This window comes from Macaca mulatta, chromosome X (genome assembly GCF_049350105.2).
Source record: "Macaca mulatta isolate MMU2019108-1 chromosome X, T2T-MMU8v2.0, whole genome shotgun sequence".
In the NCBI taxonomy this organism is placed as follows: domain Eukaryota; kingdom Metazoa; phylum Chordata; class Mammalia; order Primates; family Cercopithecidae; genus Macaca; species Macaca mulatta.
Genome location: NC_133426.1, coordinates 78896349 through 78918370, shown reverse-complemented (window position 1 = coordinate 78918370; position 22022 = coordinate 78896349). Strand labels below are relative to the sequence as shown.

At 45.1% G+C, this 22022-nt stretch overlaps 1 protein-coding gene across 8 annotated transcripts in view; it reads left to right on the top strand.

Annotated features, from left to right (window-relative positions):
• Nucleotides 1–22022, top strand: part of HDAC8 (histone deacetylase 8) — a 247934-nt gene that overhangs the window by 209579 nt on the left and 16333 nt on the right. For 6 of the 8 annotated variants that reach the window (XM_077989430.1, XM_077989429.1, XM_077989431.1 and 3 more), the window contains one exon: nt 18103–18208. In XM_077989430.1, the coding sequence (XP_077845556.1) occupies nt 18103–18208 (106 nt within the window). Of the gene's footprint in view, nt 1–17465; nt 17562–18102; nt 18603–22022 lie in introns of all 8 variants that reach the window. The other 2 variants (XR_013413093.1, XR_013413092.1) reach the window with 2 other exon arrangements.

The following is a 22022-nucleotide window of genomic DNA, read 5'->3' as shown; positions in this document are numbered from 1 at the left end:
TCGACTTTGCCATTAGTTTTATTGTATTTCAATACTAAATTGCTCCAGTAGGCACAGCTTTTAGAGCTTGTTGCTCGTGGTCCCTACTGGCTCTGCTGCAGCCCAGTTCGGAGGTGCATGCCTGCCTGCCTGCCTGCCTGTCTGCCCTTCCTCTCAATGGACTGCACACCTGGGCTTAAGGCAGAGTGATTTGCACTTAACAAACAGCAGAAACAACCAAAACGACAAAACCCTGAAGGCTCTGCCAGCATCAACCACTGTTTCCCCCGTCCACCAGGATCTCAGTCAAGCTTCTCATTGATTCATTCCATGCAACATTTTCATTATTCTCCCTCTATGATGACAGGGAATGTGAAATGAGCTGATATGTCCAAAGTCATCGGGTTCATCATTAGCAGAACCGGAAACAGAACCAGAAGCTGTGATGCTGAGCCAGAGCTTCTGTGGGAGCCCTGGCCAGGTCAGGCTCCATGCGTTAGGCATTCCTCTCTGGTAATGGATGCATTTTCAGTTTTCAAATGTACTAAACGATGCTATCTGTGCTGCTGGGAAACTTCTTGAGAAGCAAGCACAGGAGAGTTGAGGGGTGTGGGGGCGGGGAGCAGTACTTTTCCAACTCGTGTTTTCGTGCTGTGAGAACCAAGCTGAGAGCCTGGACGAGGTCACCCTACACCTTGCCTCGCTGGTACATTGTCAGGCTGCCTCTGCCAGCAGACTTCTTGCAGCTTGCCAGCACCAAGGTCGTCACGAATCAGATAAACCAGTGTTGAAGAAGCATGTGTAACATATCAAATCGTTGCCTAACGAGACTTTCCTCTGGGTCCTGTGCAGATCCAACAAGTGAGTTCAGTGCATATTTGCTCAAATGCTCATTTATTCAGCCAGCCTTGAGTGAGGGCTATCTTTGTGCCCTGCATTGTGCTAAGAAAGCATCTTTGTGCTGTGTAGTTCTTGCTCCTAAGAGCTGCACTCACGGCCCAATGGGGAAGGAGAGCATGTAAACAAAGATGCCAGAGTGGGCCAGAGGGCTGTAAAAGGCCTTTTGGATGGCCAGGTGTGGTGGCTCATGCCTGTAATCCCAGCACTTTGGGAGGCCGAGGCAGGCAGATCACAAGGTCAGGAGATCGAGACCATCCTGGCCAAAATGGTGAAACCCTGTCTCTACTAAAAATACAAAAATTAGCTGGGTGTAGTGGTGTGTGCCTGTAATCCCAGCTACTCAGGAGGCTGAGGCAGAAGAATTTCTTGAGCCAGGGAGTTGGAGGTTGCAGTGAGCTGAGATCGCGCCACTGCACTCCAGCCTGGCAACAGAGTGAGACTCTGTCTAAAAAAAAAAAAAAAAAAAAAAAAAGACCTTGTGGAAACACAGGGGAGGGAATGAGGAACTCTGCCTTTGGGGAGTCAGCAAAGACTTCAAAGAGGTTACATTTGAGCTGAGTCTTGAAAGCTGAGTAGGAATGGTCTAACCTGAGAAGGGAGGGCTGGGCATTCTCTGCAAAGGGAATGGTGAATGGAAAGGCAGGGAGGTGTGACAGAGCGTGAAGGAACCCAGGATCCTTTTGCAGATAAAGAGGAAACGAGTTTCCATCAATGTGTCTCATGGCCTTAATAATTTAAGGTCAGACCTCAAGGTGGACCATCACTCTGGTTGACTGGTTTTCCATGACCTTTGCTTCTCTGCCCCGCTTTTGTGCCAGCCTTTTGGCCTTTTTTGCAGTACCTCTGAATTTAGCTCAAAAACTTATGCTGAAATATGCCATTTCGTTTTGTTCATTCTACATTTTGTGCCAATCACACTGGCCCATTGAATGGCTTAGCTATATGTTATTCTAGGTTTTGTGGAGCAGCAAAAGGAGGCCTTTTTTTTCCCTAGAGTCAAACTCAAGGAAGCAGAGCCTGCTGTGGGAAAGGATGGCACAAAATCTTTGAGGACATCTGAACTCCTTGGGCTAGGCATTTGCTGCCCATGTCTGTTGTCAACTGAATGGCGTGTTTGTTGAGCTGCAACTGCTCTCTTCATTAGAGGGACATTAAAATGCTGTTGGTTTGAGTGAGGCAAGGTGATAAATCATCCTTGTGTAGACTCTTAAACTATTAGGGGACAAGCCTAAGTGTGCCTTTGCTAATCTGTTGTTGAGCATTAGCCACATCTAGAGCCTTGGAGGGGCCCAACAGTCATAAGTTGGAGTTTTTGTAATGAAAATGAAACCCCCTTCATTTATCTAGCCTCTAGACCTTTTCACAAAATTTCTTCCTGTGATCCTCATATACAACCCTTTAAGGTTGGTGGGGTGGAAACTTGTGCCCCATTTGACCAATGTGGTGACAGAGCCTTGAAGAATTAAGTGTTGGTGGAAACCAGGCCCCTGATCACAGTGCTGGGGACCTTTCCTACTACTCCGTGCTGCCTGCTTCTGAGCCAGCCTTTCCCCTGCACCGTGTGGGCCTGGGCAGAGGTGGCACTCACGCCTTTACAGGACAGCTGGCTGCCAGGAAGCACCAAGTCTACAACTGTGGAACGGGCTCCCCGCTATGTTCACAGTACCCTTGCCTTAAGAAATACCTCTGGATGCTTGCCATGTTAGCACCAAACTAGTAAGGTAGATAAAGAATGATAAAGAGCAACCTTGCAGAGCAAATACCCCTCCAAGATCTATGTCATTTACTCCCTTCTTACCAGCAGGATCAGGTTCAACCTACATAAATCTATTTTAGTGTATTTTAATTGCTTGTAAACTAAGTGTTTCCTGGATATGCCACTGACCATGAATAATTAGAATCATTTCAATGACTGGGTTTTGGAAAGTGAATGGGAGAGCAGACAAAAAGGGGCTGCTCAGAAGTGAGAGTCATTTGTTAAAGTGTGAGTGGAAGCGTTGTCTCAGCCTTCTCCAGTTTTGGTTTGTTTTTGTCATGATGTCACTAGAGCCGCCTGTTTTTCAGCTACTCTGGCTGCCCTTCATTTTGTATGCATCTCTCATGTTAAGTAGTGCCAGCTGCTGACAATGACCAGGCCTGACTGGCCACATGTCAGAGTCATTCATTCACTCAGCAAAGATGTATGGAGCACCTACTATGTGCCAGGCCCATACCAAATCTTAGGGACAAAGAAAAGAATAAGGCCCAGTTCCCACCCTTGAGGAGAACACTGCCCAGTGGAGGAGACAAGCACAAAAACAGTTACACTAGAATGTGTAAGTGATAGAATCAAGAGGCAGTGAGCTGTGGGAACACAAAGGAGGAACTTACTCCATCTGGGGGAGCTGGGAACGACACAGTAGAGAGGCAACATTTAGCAAGGGCTCAAGGGAAACAGAAGAATTGACCAGATAAAGAGGAGTGGGGAGAGACACTTCAGGTCAATGTGGCTACAGTTTAGGGGCTGTAGCCCAGGCCACGGTGTGCGATAAGGCTGGAGAAGTCAGCTGAGCCAGACTGTGAAGGCCTTTGTATGTCCTGCTTTCAAGTTTGGACTCAGTCCTGCAGTCAGTGGGGAGCCAACCACGGTTTTTAAGCAAGGGAATGACATGATCAGATCTGAATTTCTGATGGAAAGCTCAGGAAGGCAGGGGAGACAGGGAAATCAGTTAGAGGCTGACTAGGATTTTGCTTTGTCTTCCCTCTGGACTGCAGGAGCTCCTTGTCTGCACCTCTATTATGGTTCTTCCCACAGTGCATTACAAATGATCATTTGCATAGCTGTCTCTCCATTCACTCCTTGAGGGCAGGGGCCAAGTCTCATGCATCTCTTCATGACCACAGCTTGGCACACAGGAGTACTCAAGAAACATTCAACATCATGTGAATGAGTGAATAAATGAATCAATAGGTGCTGAGCAAGTGCAACTCCAATTTGCCCCAAGTAACCCCTCTGATGGATATATCAGAGATAAATCCTACTCTGATGGAGTAGCAATTCCATCCATGGCTTTGCCCCTCTCTGCCAAGGCCATCATTCTATTGTGGTCCATCACAAAAAGAAACATGCATTATTCAAAGCAGACAAGAAAGTTGCTTACAGAGCTGTGTTGGTGCTGGTTTTGACCCAGTACTCTGTTCTTTCTGTATAAATTAATTTTCGATGACTTGTTTACAGTATGTCTTCATCGTCCTCATTCTATTTCTTGTGCATTTCATACCTTCTCTTCCTTCCTACTTAAATCTTGCTCATCCTTCAAGGCCAGTTCGACTGCCTCCCATCTCCTCCATGAAGCCTTATTCATTACTCAGCCCCCACACTCAGAATTAAGAACTCCCACTTCAGAATTTCCCTTGAGAAATGACTTACCTCTGACTTTCTTCTCATCATAGTTATTGCTGTACTTGTCTGCATTCTCTACTAGACTGTAAGCTCTTCAAGACTAGAGATTGTATCTGTGTCATCATCATCTCCCCAGCACCTACCACACTGAATCCTGCCCCAGCAGATAACCAGTGAGTGTTTTCAAATATAGGTTGAGCATCCCAAATTTGAAAATGTGAACTCCAAAATGCTCCAAAATCCAGAACTTTTTGAGCACCAACATGGTATGCAAAGGAATTGCTCACTGGAACATTTTAGATTTCGGATTTTTGGATTAGGCATGCCCAACTAGTACGTATAATGCAAATATTCCAAAATCTGAAAAAAAAAATTCAAAATACAAAATACTTCTGGACCCAAGTATTTCGGAAAAGGGATATTCAACCTGTAATACCCAAAGCATAGTGCTTGCTATCGGGCTGTCCCCTGAGAGATAATGCCAGTCTTGGGAGTGCTCTATGTCTCTTTCTATCTTCTTGCACACAGTTAGATATGTTTTTCTTTGTTTAAAAAGTAGTGAGAAAAAAAATCATTGCTCATCAAACAATGGGAATATCACAGAGGTAGAGATCTCCTAAACCGTATTATTTCGGAAGTCTTTTTTTGTACATATTTAGAGGGTACAAGTGCAGGCTTCTTATATGCGTATATTGCATGGTGGTGAAGTCTGGGTTTTTACTGGGCCCATCACCCATTATTTTGGGTATTTTGATGAAATCAGGCATGTTCAGGGTGGTATTACTTCAGGTATTTTGAATGCACAAAATCCATTGCCTCTAAACGAAGCACAAACACACTAACCCATTCAGGGTCATAAGTACAAATCTTTCTTGAAGAGCTTATTGTATGGTGGGACTTTCTGAGTAAACATAAAAGAAAGATGATGAGCATTCTCTTTGGAAGGACTTACAATTAGCTCTACTTAGAACACATTGTGCAAAATACCAAGAATTCAAATTTTCCAGGTAGAAATGTCCAGCAGATGATTATAAATGCACGTCAGAGGCTGATGACAAACACTGACAGGACCCAGAGATGTAGGATCTCCATGTAGGCGTGATTACAACACTGAGAGAGGGTGCGAACTCCTGCAAAGAAAGAGAAGAGAGGCTGAGGATATAACCCAAGGGCACCTACATTTCAGAGACAGATGAAAGAAGAGGATCCAGGGAAGGAGACTGAGAAGGAACAGGGAGAGCAGTTGTTATGAGGGAGAAGATAGTGTGATGACATATGCTGGAGAGAGATCAAATAGGATTAGTGATAACTGAAAAGAAGACCTTAGTTGGGTAATTAGGAGGTCACTCTTGATGTCCTAAAGCAGGAATAGCAAATGTAGGGCACATATGACTACGTGCCCTCAGACCCCACCCTGCCGGGGTCTATGTACCCCTATGGATACATCACAAATTGATCATAGCCCACTTCCCTGTTGTGAACCAAGGCACAGCCTCAGAATGTTTCTCAACACAGTACCCCAAGCAGCTACTACTGATCAATCCGAGTTGTCAAGAAGCTGAAATCTCTTTGCCATCTCTCTTCTAAAAACAGTTCAAGGCCGGGCACGGTGGCTCATGCCTGTAATCCCGCACTTTGGGAGGCCAAGGTGGGTGGATCACCTGAGGTCAGGAGTTCAAGACCAGCCTGGCCAACATGGTAAAACCCCGTCTCTGCTAAAAACACAAAACATTTAGCTGTGTGTGGTGATGCACGCCTGTAATCCCAGCTATGCAGGAGACTGAGGCAAGAGAATCACTTGAACCCGGGAGGCGGAGGTTGTAATGAGCCAAGATTGCTCCATTGCACTCCAGCATGGGTGACAGAGTTAGATTCCATCTCAAAAAAAAAAAAAAAAAAATCATTGGAGGTGTGGGTTGCAGTGAGTTGAAGTGTCTGAGAAATGAGGAGGTCAAGGTTTTTAAGAAAAGAGAAATTTTAATAAGTTCAGAAGTAAAGGGATGGAGAGAGGGCAGTTGTTTGGAGTAGTGTAAGGATCAATTCTTATTAATCCTCCAGTAGAAGCAGTTTTCAAAGTCATCTTAGTACTTGTCCAGCAACAAGCCAGGTAAAGCAATATCCCTATACTCTTCCTTCTTCCATCCCCACTCTTGGCTTAAGGAAAATTTGATGTAAAAAACCTTCGTGTGTAGGCTTGTTTCCAAAATATTCATTTGATTAACAGAGACATATGGTATAACCAGAGTTGGCTCTGCACACAGTATGAAGAAGGAATTCTCTCTAATCGTGGAAATTTGAGGATCAGCAGTGATGGGGCAAGGTATTAGTCTTGGCCAGGGCCCTTCCCTAAAACCCTTGAAACCATACCCTGAAGGAAAATTCTGGCCTGCAGGGAGACCCCTGCCACCCTGCCCTTGTCTTTCCTGTCTCCTCCTCTAGACCTCCTTCTTCCCCTTCCCAATCTAAGCCCCTTCTCATTTTTATCTCTTCTACTCATTTCTGTCAGCTCTGTGCCTCTCTCTCCTACCACTTCAAATTTCTCATTCCCTCCTCTGCTTTTCCATCTTTCTTATTAGTCATTTTCACTTAGAATCCTTCTCTTCTTGATCTCTCTGCCACTCTTTCTAGCTTCAGCATTTTGGGATACAGGGTAAGCCTTCAGAATTCACAACAGTCCTAAAAGGTAGGTTCTGTTATTATTCCCATTTTACAAATAAGAATACCAAATTACAGAACAGTTAAGTCACTTGCCTAAGGCCACACAGCTAGTAGATGGTTGTGTTAGTCCATCTGCATTGCTATAAAGGAATACCTGAGGCTGGGTAATCTATAAAGAAAAAAGACTTAATTGGCTCACAGTTTTGCAGGCTGTACAAGCATGACACCAACATCTTCTGGCGAGGCCTCAGGAAATTTCCAATCATGGTGGAAGGCAAAGGGAGCCAGCATGTCACATGGCCAGAGAGGAAGCAAGAGAGAGACGGGGGAGCTTCCTGACTCTTTTAACAACAAATGTGACATGAACTCTCAGAGCTAGAATGCACTCATTACCATGAGGAGAGCACCAAGCCATTCATGAGGATCTGCACCCATGACCCAAACACCTCCCACCAGGCCCCACCTCCAACATTGGGGATCACATTTCAACATGAAATTTGGAGAGGACACACATCCAAACTACATCAATGGTAGAGCAAAGATGTAGGGCTCATCCCATATGACTCCAGAAATCTCAGTCTTTAACTGCTATGCGTATTGCTTCATGATGTAGTGGAATCCTATAAAATGGGAAGTTCAAAGTCATTGGTTCAAGTTCACATCTGTTAACTGTATTACATAGTGTTAAGATTATGATCTTGGACAAGTCACCTAATTTGTCCAGTGCCCCACACATGTGAGGGCATTTTATTGTACACTAACTAATACCACATACCTTAGCTTGGATTTATTTCTCTGCTTTTGCTATAATTATATCTTCCCTCTCTATTTGATTGTCATCTCCTTGAGAGCAGTCATCAGACCTTATTCTTTTTTTTTTTTTTTTTTTGGTACCCAGCTTGCCCGCCAGGGCCTAGAATGATGCTTAGCACAATGCATGCATGCGCACACATGCACACATATACACGCACACGCACACTACTGTGGATTGACTAACATAAGAACCTTACTAATTAGATGACATGCAAAAGGGCTATATATATGTGTTCACGAAAGCCTCTAAGTACTTTTAGCTAATGAAATAAGATGTTAATATTGAGCATATTCTTTGCTTAAATATAATTAGTGCTCAAGTTACAGTGAGCTATGATTGCATCACTGCACACCAGCCTGGGTGACAGAGTAAGATCTTCCCTCTAAATAATAATTATTATTATTATAATTAGTGCTCCAGTAAGATAACATTTCCCAGGTTTGCCTGATTATTTTGCTTAATAAACATTTTCTATACCAATAAATTAAATACCATTAAAATATCTGAAAAATAAAACCATTTCCATGCCCTCTTCATTCACTCAAACAATTCTTGGCACAACCATGCACTGGTGTATAAGCCTCACCACCAAGCAGTTCTTAAGTGCCAACTCTGTGTTCGGAGGTAAAATGAGTACCACAGGTAGGATACAAATGTAGTCCAGACAGAACCCCAAGTTTCTATTCCAGCAACTAAGAATTCACTTTTTTTCCATCCTCATCTTCACCTCCACATGTTGCATCTTATCTTCAATAGCCCCTATCTCCCTGACCTTTTGGTTGTGCTCTAGACACTCCCAGTCCCCCATCCTCCTGCCTGTTCACAAGCACTTTTGATGTGCTGCTTCCTGCCAGTTCAATTCAACAACTAATGGAGTTATTATTTTTGTTTGTTTGTGTTGTAAAGCCATGGCAATAAAATCTACTCCGAATAATATCACTGCAATTTTATGTCCTTAAAATGTACCATAAATGACATATGTAATCACTGAATTTCCTGTAAACAGAAATGTTTTTCTGGGAAAAAAGAGGGCTTTTTTGTTTCCATCATGGTTGAGCCCAAGTTCTTTGATGGAGTAATTGGTGATATAGGAGAGATTGAGAAGCATCGTACAAGACCATGTTATGGTTCAAAGTGCTGGTGCCGTGTTATTCTGGTTATGATGAGTTCTTTTCAAAGGGTGATTCAGGACAAGAAATGCTCTTCCTGACCAGAACCAACATTACCGTCACAGGCATGACTTCCCCAACTAAAAACAGTAAAGCCTCAGGGGTCTACAAGCTCTCTTGGGCATTGACCTTGGACTTGCCCTGATAGAAGCAAGTATAATTTTTAGGGAAAAGTAGACCTTGAGTTAACAATAAAAAATGCAAGAGCTACTTGGATGCAAGAGCTACTTGGATTTTTATAGAAAGGGATTTGGACAGAAGTTTGCTTGCTTTCTTGCTTTTTTTTTTTTTTTTTTTTTTTTTTTGGAGACGGAGTCTCTCTCTGTCACCCAGATTGGAATGCAGTGGTGCAATCTCAGCTCACTGCAACCTCCGCCTCCTGGGTTCAAGCGATTCTCCTGCCTCAGCCTCCCTAGGAGCTGGGATTACAGACATGCAGCACCACGCCTGGCTAATTTTTGTATATTTAGTAGAGAAGGGGTTTCACAATATTGGGCAGGCTGGTCTCGAACTCCTGACCTCGTGATCCACCTGCCTCAGCCTCCTAAAGTGATGGGATTACAGGCGTGAGCCACCATGCCCAGCCTTTTTTTTTTATTTTATTTTATTTATTTTTTTGAGACAGGGTTTCACTCTGTCGCCCTGGCTGAAGTGCGGTGGTGCAATCTTGGCTCACTGTAACTTCTGCCTCCTGGGTTCAAGCATTCTCATGCCTCAGCCTCCCAAGTAGCTGGAACTACAGGCATGCACCACCATGCCCAGTTAATTTTTGTATTTTTAGTAGAGATGGAGTTTCACCATGTTGGTCAGGCTGGTCTCAAGCTCCTGGCCTCATGGGATCCACCTGCCTCAGCCTCCCAAAGTGCTAGGATTACAGGGGAGAGCCACCACGCTCGGCCCTATCACAGTATCTCTTTCCCATCTGCTCCATCCCCACAGCAATCACTCTGGTTCAAGCCTTTTTTGTCCCCCACCTTGTACTATTGCAGGTGCCTCCACTTGCATTTGCTGCTCTCAGTTCCCATAAGGCTCAGCTCCAGTCCTGACCCTGCCTCATTGCCTGTCACATCATGTCCTGTCTCCTTAACATGGGAATCAAGGCTTCCTGTGCTCTCTTTTTCCAACTTTAGCCCACTAACAGCGTTTGCTGGTCCCCAGAGTTGTCCTGCATTCTTTTGCCTCCTCTATCCCCCGACACACACTCCATTCCTGCCTGTCTAGAATCACCCCATCCTTCAAGAACCTAATTCGCCCTATTGGATGTGAATCTGTTCAGAATCCCAATCATTTGGTTTCATTCATTCAGCAAACATGAATTGAGCGCCTATTATTTTCCAGGCCTTATGTTAGGAGCTGTGGATAATATAAAGATTAAAAAAACAAACAAAAAAAAATATTCTTCCCTTGTGGATCTCCGTCTAATGGGCCAGAAATACAGACATAACTAACTCAAAATACCTATTATGCTGCCTCTGACTCCCATCCTATAGACTCTTTTCCCTCAGCCCGTAAACATACTTAATATCCTCCCATCTTAAAATACCCACCTACCCCAGCCCTACCCCTGTATCAAACGCCTGGAAAAAAAGATTAAAAAAAAAAAAAAAACAGTATACAGCAGGGGTCCCCAACCCCCCTGGGGCCACGGGGCTGGTGGCCTGTTAGGAACTGGGCCGCACAGCAAGAGGTGAGCAGCAGACAAGTGAGCATTACCAACTGAGCTCCACCTCCTGTCAGATCAGGGGCAGCATTAGATTCTCATAGAAGTGTGAACCCTACTGTGAACTGCATGTGCAAGGGATCTAGGTTGTGCACTCCTTATGAAAATCTAACTAATGCCTAATGATCTGAGGTGGAACAGTTTCATCCTGAAACCATCCCCACCTCCCTGGTCCGTGGAAAAATAATCTTCCACAAAACCGGTTCCTGATGCCAAAAAGGTTGGGGACTGCTGGTATACACTAGTCCCCTTCTTATCCACCCTGTCACTTTTCTTAGTTTCAGTTACCTGCTGTGTCAACTGTGGTCCAAAAATATTAAATGGAAAATTCCAGAAATAAACAATTCTCAAGTTTTAAATTGCATGCTGTTCTGAATAGCATGATAAAATCTCACACTGTCCTGCTCCCTCCCACCCAGGATGTGAATCATCCCTTTGTCCAGAGTATCCATGCCATCTATGCTACCCACCATTAGTCACTTAGTAGCTGTCTTGATTATCAGACCAACTGTCACAGTATCACAGTGCTTGTGTTCAAGTTACCCTTATTTTGCTTAATAATGGCCCCAAAGCACAAGAGTAGTGATGCAGGCAGTTCGGATATGCCAAAGAGAAACCGTAAAGTACTTCTTTTAGTGAAAAGGTGGAAGTTCTCAACTTAAGGAAGGAAAAAAATCATATGCTGAGGTTACTAAGATCTACAATAAGAAAAAAATCTCTCTGTGAAATCCTGAAGAGCTGGGCACAGTGGCTCACACCCATAATCGCAGCAATTTGGGAGGCTGAGGCGAGCGGATCACTTAAGGTCAGGAGTTGGAGACCAGCCGAGACCAGCCTGGCCAACATGGTGAAACCCTGTCTCTACTAAAAATACAAAAAAATTAGCCGGACGTGATGGTGCGCGCCTGTAATCCCAGCTACTCAGGAGGCTGAGGCAGGAGAATCACCTGAACCTGGGTGGTGGAGGTTGCAGTCATCCGAGATCGTGTCACTGAACTCCAGCCTGGGCGAAAGAGCAAGACTCTATCTCAAAAAAAAAAAAAAAAAAAAAAAGGAAAAGAAAAAAGAAAGAAAGAAAAGAAAAATTTGTGTTAGGTTTGCTTTCACGCCTCAAACTGCAAAAGTTACAGCCACAGTAAAGGATAAACGCCTAGTTAAGAAGGAAAAGGCATTAAATCTGTGGGTGGAAGAAAACAGAAACCTGTTCTGATTGACAGCAATCAGGCTCCGTACTATCTGTGGTTTTAGGCATCCGCTGGGAGTCTTAGAATCTATCCCACGAGAATAAGTGGGGGACTACTGTAATCCCGTCATCACTCTTATCTCTGCCTCCTCACTCCCATCAGGCCTCTGCCCACCCTCCACTGACTTTGCTGCAGCAAGGTTCTCTTTCCAATGGACAAATCAGAAGACACCTTTCAGCCTTCCTCTTTTTTACCCTCTCAGCAAGATTTCAAATTGTCGCCAGAACTGTTTCCACTCCCTGTACCCACCTCTGAAGTATTGCTGTTCCCCATGATTCTGTCCTTGCCTCTCCCCTCTTCTTACTCTGTAGTAAGCTCCCCCCACCCCCAGCAACCATGGCAATCTTGTCCAATTCCTTGATTTTTTGTTGCTGGTAACTCCTAAATCTATGACATGTATTGTATCGTAGGCCCAACCTCTCTCCTAAACTAGGAGACCACTCTGTCATCAGCATCCTGACCCTCAACATGCTCCTGACTGGACTCCCCTCTCACACACATACACCCTACCACCAAACCTTCTCCTCTGCTTGTATCCTTCATCCTGTTCATGCTTCTCCCACACAGCCAGAAATCCTTGCCATTCCCCTCTTCCTTATTCCCCACATACAATTTACTGTTTAACCCTATTGATGCTATCTTTGAAGTTTTTCTGTCTTTCTATTCCTTCCACCCTCTCCTGGTTCAAGCCCTATTACCATTCCACGGGGCTACAGCAGCAGCCTTCTAACTGGTGTCCCTACTTGCATTCCTCTCCTCAAATTCCAATACCTTCTCCACGCTGTAGCCAGTGAGCCCTCTAAAATGCACAGCTGATCTCTTCATTCCCTCTTTTGAAAGCTTGCAGAAGGCTGGGCCTGGTGGCTCATGCCTCTAATCCCAGCACTCTGGGAGGCCAAGGCAGGCAGATCACCTGAGGTCAGGAGTTCAAGACCATCCTGGCCAACATGGTGAAACCCCATCTCTACTAAAAATACAAAAATTAGCTGGGCATGGTGGTGTGCTCCTGTAGTTCCAGCTACTCGGGAGGCTGAGGCAGGAGAATCGCATGAACCCTGGGGGTGGAAGCTGCAGTGAGTCGAGATCACAGCACCGCACTCCAACCTGGGCGACAGAGTGAGACTCCATCTTAAAAAAAAAAAAAAAAAAAAAAACTTGCTTGCAGTATCTCCCACAAGCTTCCACTCACTTATCCCACAAATATCTACCACCTACTAGGTGCACACACTGTTTTGGGAACTGGCAATGCAGCAGGGAACAAAACAATGTCCTGCCTTCACGGACCTTCTAGTCAGAAATAATGCCAAATGCCTTAGCAGGGCCCATGATGAAATGCATGCCTGCCTCCCCAGCCTTGTGTCCTTCTTCTCCTTGTCCCGTGCCCGCTAGTCATATCTAATTCACTTCAATACCTTAAATGTGCCCCTTATGTTTCATACTCTCTGCCTCCCTCCCATCCTCTATACCCCCTTTGCAGACTCTACTCCACAGTCACTTTTTCTGGGTAGCATATAGGCTACCATAGCTAGTGCTGATCTTTGGAATGACCTGAGTTCAAATCTCCGCTCCACACATACCAGATGCATGACTTCTGTCAAGTTATCCTACTGTCCTGTGCTTTAGATCCTCAGCTTCAAATGGAAACAATAATAGTAGTTACTGTATGGGTTGGTTGTGAGAATTAAGTGAGTCAATCTATTAAAATGCTTAGACACTTTAGGTGCCTGACACATAATAAGCTTGTAATACGTGTAGTATTGTTAATATTATACCACTCATCGGCCGGGCACGGTGGCTCAAGCCTGTAATCCCAGCACTTTGGGAGGCCGAGACGGGCGGATCAGGAGGTCAGGAGATCGAGACCATCCTGGCTAACACGGTGAAACCCCGTCTCTACTAAAAAATACAAAAAAAAACTAGCCGGGCGAGGTGGCGGGCGCCTGTAGTCCCAGCTACTCGGGAGGCTGAGGCAGGAGAATGGCGGGAACCTGGGAGGCGGAGCTTGCAGTGAGCTGAGATCCGGCCACAGCACTCCAGCCTGGGCGACAGAGCGAGACTCTGTCTCAAAAAAAAAAAAAAAAAAAAAAAATATTATACCATTCATCACACTGCTCTATAATAATCTCTCCTATGAAACATGTCCTATTGTCTTTGTACCCCAATGACTAACTTAGTTGGGCACATAGTAGATACTTACTAAATGTTGAGGCAAGGATAAAAGGATTGGTGGATTCAGGTTTGTTGCTTGGTTTCCTCTAACCAAACATGATTATGGAGGAATAACAGCAACATTGGGGCTTCTTCTGAATATCTTTTTGACCAACTATCTAATTGTATGCCGCTTTCACTGTGTGAGCAAGACCTGAAGAGACATGAGCAAGAAAAGAGCACTGAGGTGGGCTGAACTGAACTCAAGCTTGGGCTGATCTGAACTCAAGTTGAGCTATTTACGTTTCTTTCTTCATTGACTCTAGAGTTGAGAAGGGACCAACTACCCTAGAATAGCCACTACCTTTCACTTGCATCCCTCTGCCCCATCTCATATTTTCCATTTGCCCCCTTTTCAGTACCATGTTCTCCCTCAAAAGTGCATAAACTGAAGCCCAGAAAGCAAAAGATGTGCTGAGGGGGAAAGGGGAAAGGGTGGAGAGGAGTTAGCACCTCCGTCTTTCCTTCACTGAGATCAAAGCCAGCATTTTCCCTTGAAGGTCAGCAGGCCTCTTTCATCCCCTGCTCCACCTGTCTGGGAATGGGATTGCTGCTTGCCCATTTCCTTTCCTCTTCGGGGCTGGAGGGCAGTTTCAGGGTGGGGCCTCAAGCTATTTCTAGTTCTAGCCAAATCCCTCCACCCCAACATCTCTTTTGCCTTACGTGATCATATTTCCTTTCCACCTTGCCAGTAAGTAACAAGTGGCAGGACCGTAGGACAGGAAACTATGAGAGAAGTCAGTTTCTCCACAGGCTAGTCAGTTTCTCCCAGGCTAAGCTACTGGCTTAAGCAAGCAGGGAGGGACACTGAGGCTGCTGGGCTTGGTCTGGCAGGAAGAACAGACTCGTCTTTCTACATCTCAGCCCTAAGCGCTTCACCTGACATCCTTCAGGGTGTGGATGAGTCTTGGCTAGGCAAGGGCCTCTTGCCCCAGGAGAAGGGAATTCACATTTATTAAAGTCCTACTATGTGCTGGACCCTGTGCTAGGCCCTTTTATAGATATTATCTCATTGACTCCTAACAACCCAACCAGGTCAGCAAATGTCATCGTCAGGTGGAAATGAAACAGAGATTTAAAAGCTTACCTGATGACAGGTACACTAAAATGTCAGAATTCACCACTATATAATTCATCCATGTAACCAAAAACTACTTGTACCCCCAAAAGCTATTAACATTTAAAAAAATTTTTTTTAAAAAAGAAGCTTACCTGAGGCACACAAGCTAAATTCAGGCACCAAAATCTAGCTCCCCCAACTCTAAAGCCAGTGCTCTTTCCACTTCATCATGCTACCTCAAGAGTCTAGAAAAAATATTAATGCTATGAATTGATTCTTTCAATTATTTCACACAATTAGCTATATGGCTAGCTAAACCCTTGGTGAGTTAATTTAATTCAACATACATTTAAGGGAAACCTGTGATGACTTGAGTTGGACACTACAGGGTATGCAAAGAGAACATGACATAAGTTTCTACCTTTGCAGGCCAGCCAGCTGCCATGTAGAACTGGCTCACAACACAAGGACTTTCTTAAACCATCTGAGTCCCCTAACCTAAGAATAGTGCAAATAAGCAGGACCTGGGTATAACATTTGATTGGCAAAGGTGGGGAGAACTTGAGGAACCCAGACTTTGCTATTACCTGCAGCCAGTCTGCTTCAGCAAAGAATGGGTTATGTATGACTGTGCCTACCGTGTGGATCAGTTAGTTAAAGCCAGGTGCTAATGAAACCAGGACAAGAGGCTTAATCCCAGTAGAACTGAGTTCTGTCACATAGCAGCCAGTCCTGGACCCAGCTGACCATCTTGCAACCGTGTGCTCTTGGTCAAAGAGGGAGCTAAAGTAGGAGAGTGAAGGTAAGTGCATAATAGGCACACATAAGTGAGGACATGTTGTTCCAAACACTCAACCCTAATCAAGCAGCTCATGACATGTCTCACTGACAGAGAATCAGCAGTGTCATCTTCGCACCTGGAGGCAGAACATTCCCTCCTCCTATACCTCAGCTAGGTACCCTGCCCCTGATTTTTATAGCACGTTGATGCTAGGGCTTCAGGTCTCCAAGAGGAGCTTCTTCATTGCAGGTGCCTTTCTTCTGTTGCACTATCTAAGCCTGTCTTTCCATACCCATGAAATGAGTGTACCACTTGACACACTCTGGAGAAGAGGCCGCCTAAGGAGAGAGTGTCACACCTGTTTAAAGCTTTCTCTTCCACAGCCAAGCCCACAAGGTCCTCAAACTTGGACCAAGGGGCCCTCCTAGGCTAAAAATACAAGCCTCTCAAGTTTCTTCAACCATGATACAGGGGAAAGGGGGTACTGGTTCTGGATGTGTCCCCCAGGTAATCCCTATTGTCTGTTCCACATATGGGTTTGGTAAAGCCAATCTCTACTGAAAACCTTTTCTATCTCTGGAACTCAGGGCTTCAGGTATCAGAGAGTAATAACTCCAACAGGAAGGACCTAAGCCCCTCTTTCTTTCTAGATCAGTCCACACACACACATATACACACACAAAGGGCATTATAAGCATTGGCACAGTCTTGGGCATTTTTCTTTTAATTAAATGTGTAGAGTTTTGTGTCATGGATGTGCAAAACCATCTCCCCATCAAATTACTTCCATGGATTCTACAAAGACACTGTTAGAATCCCTAGAGATTGTTCCACAACATCTCCCACGGTGCCAGATGTACATCCAGACTCTTAACAAGGATAATTTGGTGACAATGGCAATAACTCTGGATTATTTTTAAGAAGCTCTTTGAATGGCATCAAAATCATGACGCATATGAAGATCCTTTTTTCATGCCCTCTGTACCATTTTGTTTTGATGGAATTTGAATTTCCCTGGTTTACTTACCACCTAACAATATCACTGTTGAAAGCACATAACGTTAAGGACCATATGCTCTCCCTCTGGAGAGTGTGCACAAATACTATTTCTGTTAAAAACTAAACAGAAATAGTAGTTTTGCATATTTCCCATTCAAAGACTTATCCCGATTGAATGATTCCCTTTGTCGTGGAGTATTTTTCCCCAAGTCGGCCCTACCAGAGAAGCTGAATCAGATATTGTGACTTCCCAATGGTCACAAGGAGTCATCTACCAAGCTAGAAATAGAATCCACAAATATTTATTTTGATTCCCTGAATTAAAAAACAAATAAACTCTACTATAGAGAAAGAAAAATTAAAATAGAGAAACTAGACTTCTTTGCCATTCCTGGGCCAGGGAATTCAAGGCAACCAAAACCAACAGGCAGTTGCCATGGTCTGTGAGGACCAAGGAGATGAATAGGACACAGGTGCTGCCTGCCTTCAGGGAGCTGACAGTCCAGTGTGGGGAGATTGGGTCAATGTTGAAAAATCTCTACCCAATGCAGAATATGCCTGTGAGCACCTAGAGGACCCCAGAGGAGGTCTCATCCATCTTTACAGTCCCTCTGCAACCAGCACAATGACCTGCATGTGATGTGCAGGCAAGCGCTGTGTATTTAAGGGCCCTGAAAGAAGTATCAACAGAATGCTCTTGGGGTTGGTGGAGAAGGAGGGACAGCGTTGTGAAGGAGGTGACATTTGAGCTGCGCCTGGAAGGATGGGGAGGTTTTTCACAGGCAGCAGGGACTGGGGGAGGGCCTTTGCAGGCCCCAGGAAAGAGCAATGGCAAAGATCCTAAGGGAAGAGAAAGCATGGTGTGATTTGGAAGAGCACCAAGCAGTCTAGTGTGGCCAGAGGACAAGGAAGCAATAAGAGCTGAGGTTGGAGAGAAAAGTTGAGACCTAAGCAGAGAGACCGTTGGACAGCAAGCGAAATAATTTCACAGGGGACTATCATTGAAGGTCTGAGCAAGGGGAGTAGTGATACCACCAAGGCAGGGCTTCCTGCTGCATCATCCTGTTCTGCCCAAGGAGGCCTCCCTTGCCTTGTCGGTAATGTGTTTCTTTTGATTGTTTGTATGTGGTTGGTTTGGAGGTTTTATGTGGCTTAGTTTGTTTTTTGGCCTTTCCCTTTTCCTTACAGTTTTTCACAGCATATGGTCCTGATTATGTGCTGGAAATCACGCCAAGCTGCCGGCCAGACCGCAATGAGCCCCACCGAATCCAGCAAATCCTCAACTACATCAAAGGTGAGCACTGCCCCTCGAGGCCTGCCCTCCTTGTTCCACCCAGTTTGTGGTGGCCCATCAGTGGGGGCTTCCTTAAATACCATTTGCCTTTTGGTAGCTAATCATTTCACCGACTTGGAAGGGAAACCTCTTCTTGGCCTGACAGCTTGTAGCTGGAATTCTACACTGGCCACTCTGATTGGGATTGTCATTTGGCTGGCTAATGTCACCTCAGAAGGACAAAGGGTTCAGCTTTTGGCACTGCCAGGGGAAAATCAGTTCTAAAGTGTTCCCTGAGACCCTTTTTCTTTCAAAAGGCCAATAGTAAAGCACTCTTTAAGATGAGAAAAGTTGGCCGGGTACCGTGGCTCATGCCTGTTATCCCAGCAATTTGGGTGGCTGAGGCGGGACGATTGCTTGAGCCCAGGAGTTCAAAACCAACCTGAGCAACATGGCAAGATTCCATCTCTACAAAAAATTTTAAAAATAGCCAGGCATAGTGGCATATGCCTGTGGTCACAAACACTTGGCTGAGGCAGGAGGATCCCTTGAGCCCAAGAGGTCAAGGCTGCAGTGAGCCATATTCACACCACTGCATTCCAGCCTGGGCGAGACCCTGTCCCCAGAAAAAAAAAGAGGAAAATTCAAGTCAATTCAGACTTACTGGGGGTGGGGAGGGGGCTCACAGACATTCTGTTCCAGTATGTATGAGTCCTTGATCCAGTAGAGCCTCGAAAGAATGTGGAACTACAGCGATTCTGATGCCCTGGGAGTGGGTTCCCTGGACTCAGCCAGAGTACTGCAGATGGGCTGCTGGCCTAGCCTCCTTCCTGGCCTAGCCTCCTTCCCTTCCCCAAGGCTGGCCTGGAATCATTCTGGCCTCAGGGTGGAGGGGAAGTGGCAGCCATCAGGGCATTGCCCTCCTGATCCCACTGTCTACTGGCTGTTTGGGGTCAGTGTCCTCAGCATTCCAGTAGGGCCCCCTCTCAACTCCAGCTGCCTCTTCACAACTCACTTCATCTACCATTCGCATTAAGTATTTTTGGCACCCATTTTCCTGTTTAATTAAATGTACATATACATATGTATATTTTTAAGATCCTAATTATTTGCCAGAGTTAAGAGGCCAAGGGTATCTTTTTGCCCATCCTGGACAGGGAAATTCCCATGTTTATTCATAAAATGACCAAGATAGCACCAGTTCTCCTACCTTTGAGTCCCTCACTGGAATATAATCCAACACCAAAAGGAGGCCTGTTCTATGCTGGAGTTAGTCCGCGGAAACACTACACTCAGAGAGTCTTTGCTGCAGGTTACATTAATGCCCCTATCTACTAGCAGAGCCCAGTATATGACAGCAGCAAAGTCTTCATGTCCTGAGCTCATTTAGCCAGAGAAAAGTTTCTAAGCTAAGAAGTCATAGACTCTCAAGGTTATTCTCACAGCATTGCTGATTGTCCCCTCTGAGGCGTCCCCTAGCCCTCGGCCTTCTCCCAACCCTATAGTTTCAAGCTAACTCCCTCTCACCTCTTAGTGGCTACTGACCCCACAAGTCCTTGCTTCCTAACCAAATCTTCCTCCCTTATCCAACTTTTAAGGCCTTCAAAGTCCTTCCACTCCTGGCCCTTCTCCAGTCCTTCTCACTGTGTTGCAGCCCTGATGAACACTAGCCATCCAGCCCTAGTTTTCCCTGCTCCCCTCAAACCTGGTGTGCATGTCCTGTGTTCCTCAGAACTGATCCTGGACCAGCTTCTCTTACCCTTCTTCCTTCAACTCTGCCGTTTTCCCCCATTCAGGCTCTAAATCCTGGTAGAGCCACAGACAAAGCAATAGAAACAGGGAAACTAAGCAAGCCTTGCAGCTACTCGCTCACACCTCCATATGGGCAGATATGTGTATGCCCTTGCTTCCCTGCACACATACCCAGGCACATAGCTCCAGAGAGTGGTGGCATCTTGCTAATGAGGAAATGGAAATGACAAGTGAGAGAAGACATAAGGAAGGTAATGCAAAGGGAAGAGAATGAGGAAAGGTAAGAACCCTAAAAGAGCAGAAAATCGAACAGAGATTTGAGATAAAAGGCTAGGATAAGGGTTGATGAAAAAAATAATAGATCTTAAAGGACGTGAAAATTACATGGAAGTCAAGCTTTTTAAAGATCCTAACAGGTTAAAGCAATATTCTGATTGTAACACAATGAAATCAAACTGGAAGAAAACATAAGGACCAGGAATTGGGTCCTACAAAAGCAACTACCTGCATACAAATCGGGGCAACATGGCTTAGCAGCATTTTGCTAAAAGAGAATTAGGGATTTGAGTCAACTCGGAGCTCAGTATGAGTCACCAGGGCAAGGTGGCCTCCAGAGATGCTAATGCAGTATCGACCTCATTTTAAAGGGCTCTAGACAAATAGGAGCATGTTCCTGGAGGTCAGTCAGGCTGGGGAGAGGACTGGAGCCCAGGCTCCAAGAGGTCTGGTTGGAGGTGCTGGGACCTTTTGGAGAAGACTCGGGGATGTGGTCTCTACTCCATATATCTGTCACAGAGCAAAGGGCATAGACAGGGTCTATGTGGCCACAAGGCATAGAGCTGGACCCATGGATGGATATTTTAAAAAGGCAGATTTTCATTCAATAGAAGGAAGACATTTTCTAACAATTAGAACTATCCAAAGTGGAACAGACTGCCCAGAAAGGCATGAGGTCTCTGTCACTGGAGATATACAAATAGAAGCTAGACAATCCCTAGGCTGTCATATTGTAGAGGGCCCCTGCCTTGGGGGAGGGTGATTGGACTAAATTGCTGTTAAGGATCCTTCCAACTCTAAGATTCTAGGATGCTGTATATTACAAAGAGAAAATAGAAAAAGAAAGAATATGGTGAGAGTGCAGGGGTTGGCAGATGAGTCACAGTTGTTGGGTGTGGGGAGGTGATGCCGTGTATAAGAAAGAATTGATGCAGAGAAGAAGAGAAACTACATGGCTAAGAGTGGGTGAGGAGGAGCCAGAGAGGGTAGACAGCAAGTGGAGTGGCTATAGAATACTAGCAATGTTCAGACTTTCCATTTAGCCATCCCTTTCATATTGACAAAGTCTTGTTTTCTAGCCATGCAAATTTAGCAGAACACAGAAGCTCAGAACCAAAGAGAAATTCAGCTAAACCTTTAAGAAACGAGGCTAGAAAGAAGTCCAAATGTTGCTAAAAATGGCCAGGCTAACCTGCTATACTGATACTGTGCCCCTCCAGCATGGTGACGCATGCTGCCATCAGATAGTGCGTTGCCATGACAATGGTCAGTGTGGAAAGGCTGCTGGATTTTCTGAATTCTGAAAAATTTTCCTGAACCCGTCTACAAGACTGTTATTTGTTCTTGCATATAAAAACCTCAGTGAAGCTGGCCATTTCTCACTGTACCTCCCCTCCACCTCCCCTCACGCCATGAAAAACAAAGAGTAGGATGTGACACAGATTGCTTTGGGGAGGTAAGATGGCAATGAGGGAATGAATGGATTCAGCTCCACTCTATGTGAGGGAGTTCAGCCAGCATATCTGGTTGAATTTGTTCAGCCTTTAAGCTTGGGCTTTTTCTTTCTTGCCACATCCCTTAGAAGCACAAAAGATGAGATTGTAGCCTATTGGAAATCAAACCTGAGAAGATTCATCTTACAGAGATGTGTTCCACATGCCACAGGATGACTGAAGGACAGGCAAATTTAGACCTCACCTTTCCCATCTTTACTGCCCATTAGTCTTTCTGAAAGGAAAGAAGACCCACAAAACCATGGAGAGTCCATTCAAGCTGTTAGCTTCACACAGAGAAAAACTCCTCTCGT